This window comes from Cariama cristata, unplaced genomic scaffold (genome assembly GCF_000690535.1).
Source record: "Cariama cristata isolate BGI_N322 unplaced genomic scaffold, ASM69053v1 scaffold22590, whole genome shotgun sequence".
Classification (NCBI taxonomy): Eukaryota; Metazoa; Chordata; class Aves; order Cariamiformes; family Cariamidae; genus Cariama; species Cariama cristata.
The window spans coordinates 1-3,535 of NW_009594384.1; the positions used below are offsets into that span (position 1 = coordinate 1).

Sequence of the window (3,535 nt, forward strand, 5' to 3'; positions counted from 1 at the left end):
ATTTCACTAAGGTCCCTCTCCCTCTCTCGTAGAGCTGACATCTTCCAAGTCTGCTGCACAAAAATGGAAACCGTGCATGAGGTGATCCCCTTTGCCAAAGAAATGCTCAGCCAGAAGCCCAACAGGAAAATGGTCAAGCTGTACGTGCTGGGCAGCGTGCTGGCTTTCTTTGGCGTGCTTATCGGTCTGGTGGAGACAGTGTGCAGTCCTTTCACCTCCGAAGGGAGGCTGGAGGAGGAGGAGGAGAAGCAGCCTGCCCCAACGCAAAAGCAAACACTTCCCCAGAAAGAGGAGGATTTGATCTCGGAAAAGAGCAAGAAGGCGGTGGTGGTGCAGAGGGCCCTGGTGACCAGACAGCATGCCTCCTGAGAGCCGAGCACGCGCGACTCTGCGGTCCCCTTGTCCCTGGCCGCGGTTCCAGCAAGAAGGGAGAAGGGTTGGCTGATGGAGGAGACCGCGAGTGCGAGACTTGGAAGAAGTGAACGGTTATATTTGCTGCTGTGCAGCAGTGGGAAAAAATACCTTTTGTTGGTATAAAAGTGTGCGAGATGCACAGCATGGTTTCTTATTTTTATTACGGATGCATTTTACAACACTTTACAAAATCAATAAATATTTTATATGGTATCCATACTCTCTAGCTGTGTTTATTTTCAAAGGCTTCTCTTACTGATTTTGCAAATAGGTTTCACTTCCACCTCTGGCTCCTCTCGGGGGGGTAGCTGGGGGGAGACAGGGAACAGCTGAGGGTGGTGGCCGCACCCTCCCAAAAAAGCCCCCCTCAGCGAGGCTGCTCTGGGAGCGAGGGGGGGGCATTTCCATGCCTCCAGCTGCTGCTCCCTTGCAAAATGGGCCAACTGGGGCGGGGGGAGGAGGTGGCATTTGTCTCACATGGCCGACGGACAGATGCCCTGAGTTGGGGGTGGGGTTGCACTTCGTGGCGTTATCTGGGTTAATGGCACAGATTCGCGTCTCTAGTCTCTGCCACGGCCATGTGCGCCCAGAACTGTTTTACCAAACCACACGCCCATTCCCCAGCGATCCTCTAACAGGCTACACAGCTAAAAAAACTTTTTAAAAATCTTCTGCCTTTCCTGGGATCCTTCACAAACCCACCACAGACACCGAATTGTGCAGAATACTACTAGCTTCCAGTATTACCGGGGTGCCACAGATGGAGAAACTGAAGCACGGAGAGACACAAGGGCACAGCCAGCCTGGAGGGTGTGGAAACAGAGATCCAAGCTCTAGGGCTGTACCCAGGGCACTGCCAGACTCCTCCGAGGACGTTCACCTCTTTAAAAGGGGGGCTTAACAAGAACCTGTTGCATTCAAAACTGTCATGTCAGTCAAATAAACCCTCCAGACAGCCACAGCTGAAAGATCCTGACCACGCCACAGAAGGGAGGGAAGGGAGATAATCTCTGCCAGTCATGACTGGGGCAGAAGATCCCTCTTTATCTGCTCAATGGCAAAGGCACGGCCAGCGGGGCAGAGGTAGGAGCAGGCTACAGACCTTGCACAGAAACCGGGAGATGTACCCACGATATGCCACTATCTAGCTAAAAGCAAAGCAATTGTTTCAAACAGCAGGAAACCGTGGAAAACGAAAAAGCACTGCCTGACACCAGTGCCCAATGCACAGCTCCTCCCAAAGCTGCACAAGTTAACATCAGATTCCAAAAATATAAGAACGCAACTCAAGTACACCCATGCGTTTTCATAATGCATAACCAACAATTCATTTTGTCGACAGTTATTTCTGTTAAAAAAAAAAAAAACACAACACAACCAAAAAAACCTGAGACAAAACAGCAGCACATTGTGGAGGAGGAATCCCACCGAGTCTGCACAAAAACTCCGTTCAAGCTTTGAATCAAGTGTAAAGCACCTTTTCTTCATGGAGAAAAGAGCAGAGTACAATTGAAAATGGCCTTCAAGAAATACTTCATTTAATCCGTAACCAAGCCTTTGGCCTCTGTCAAGGCTGAACAATCCAACACCTCATGGATACCAATGGAAATTTCACAGGAAGAGATGAAAGGAGAACTCAGGCCTGAAGAAAGCCATCAGCTGATGAGTGTCCGTCATCCCACCCCCCAATTCCAGCTTTGGACAGGTCGTACGTTTGCAGCACGGCCTCAGGGACAGGGAAGGCTGACCAGGAATTCCCTGTGGCAGGTTTGCCGCGTGGATAAACCAGAGACCTGAACGTCTGTGGCTGTATCAGGCACGAAAATATTGCCAGGTCTGAGCGCTCGCACATTACTAACATTCAGAAGGATCGCTGCTGCGGCAAGCGGAGCTAAACAGTTGACAAATGGATTAAGCTGAGATGAGAATCACGTCTTTGTCCAAGGCAGCTGCAAACTGTTAATCACGCATCATTTCCCAAGATTAGCGCTTCTCTGCAAGTTATAGGTATCTCATCCTGCCCTATGGGAGAGGGAAAATTTCAAAAGTGAGAAGACAGAGCTGGCCTCGAGCAGCCCAGCTGTGAGTCCCGAGGGGACCGGGGACCTCCAGGCGAGCCCATCCCTGACCTCCACCACTTCTGGGCTTGGACCTCAGGTTTCTCTTCGCACCACGTACACGGCCTCCACCCTGCTGCCCACACCTCCTCTCCGCAGTGATCCCGCCACGGCGTTTATGAGCTTAAAGCAAAGAGGTTTGTGGAACAATCAAAATAGCTCCTCCTAAGACAGCTAACGGGATTAGAGAGCTAAACCACCACGCTGCGCCAGCCGTTCTGGAGCCAACTTGGTAAAATCATGTCCTGCGGAAAACAATCTCCTGGCTCCTGACGTGCTGCAAGCTCAGAGGTCATCGCCACCCACATATTACCCCAAAGGTCAGCCTGAGAGGTCAAGCCTACGCGTTACCATTTCCACAGTGGATTGCATTGATATTAGACAGGACCGGCTCTCTGCAGAGTGGCAGATTAGACACATATTAATGGCTGATTTTACCACAATGACCATAAAAAGTCTTATTTAAACCACACAATGATAAATTCAGTGTGCATGGAAGCTTAGTAAGCCATTTAACATCACTTTAACTGTGATGAATGACAGGCTTCCCAGATGCAGTAGATTAAAAGGCTTCAGCAGCGTTCCCTGTCTTTAAACCACGGCACGACTCGTTTCCCAGCCCAGCCCCACCTCCTGAGCCCCCCCACATCTGCATTTCGACACCAGACAAACTGCAGCAAACCCCTGGCCAATACAACTGCCACAAGTGCAACCAGCAAACGGCATCCACGCAGCCCCGCAACAGGGCATGGCAGAGTCATTCCAAAAGCCCGTGGGTGAATTGCAAAGACAAATTTTAATTATAAGTACTGGGATATACCAGAGAGCAACCAGATGGAATAAGATGTACAGTCAGTACTAGTAAGGACATCCCAGGCAAGCCGCAGTGTAGAAGCATATGGAGTATTTAAGGCTAAGTTAAACCGAAGTCCTGAGGGATAAGCTCTTGAGGAGAGCCACATGTTGCCCAAGATGTGACTTACATTGCTGAGTCTGCATGAGGT

At 50.2% G+C, this 3,535-nt stretch overlaps 1 protein-coding gene across 1 annotated transcript; it reads left to right on the forward strand.

Annotated features, from left to right (window-relative positions):
- Window positions 1-63: 63 nt before the first annotated feature.
- Window positions 64-369, forward strand: G0S2 (G0/G1 switch 2). Its single transcript, XM_009697842.1, has one exon. It carries the CDS (start codon window positions 64-66, stop codon window positions 367-369), a length of 306 nt encoding a protein of 101 aa, XP_009696144.1.
- Window positions 370-3,535: the final 3,166 nt, after the last annotated feature.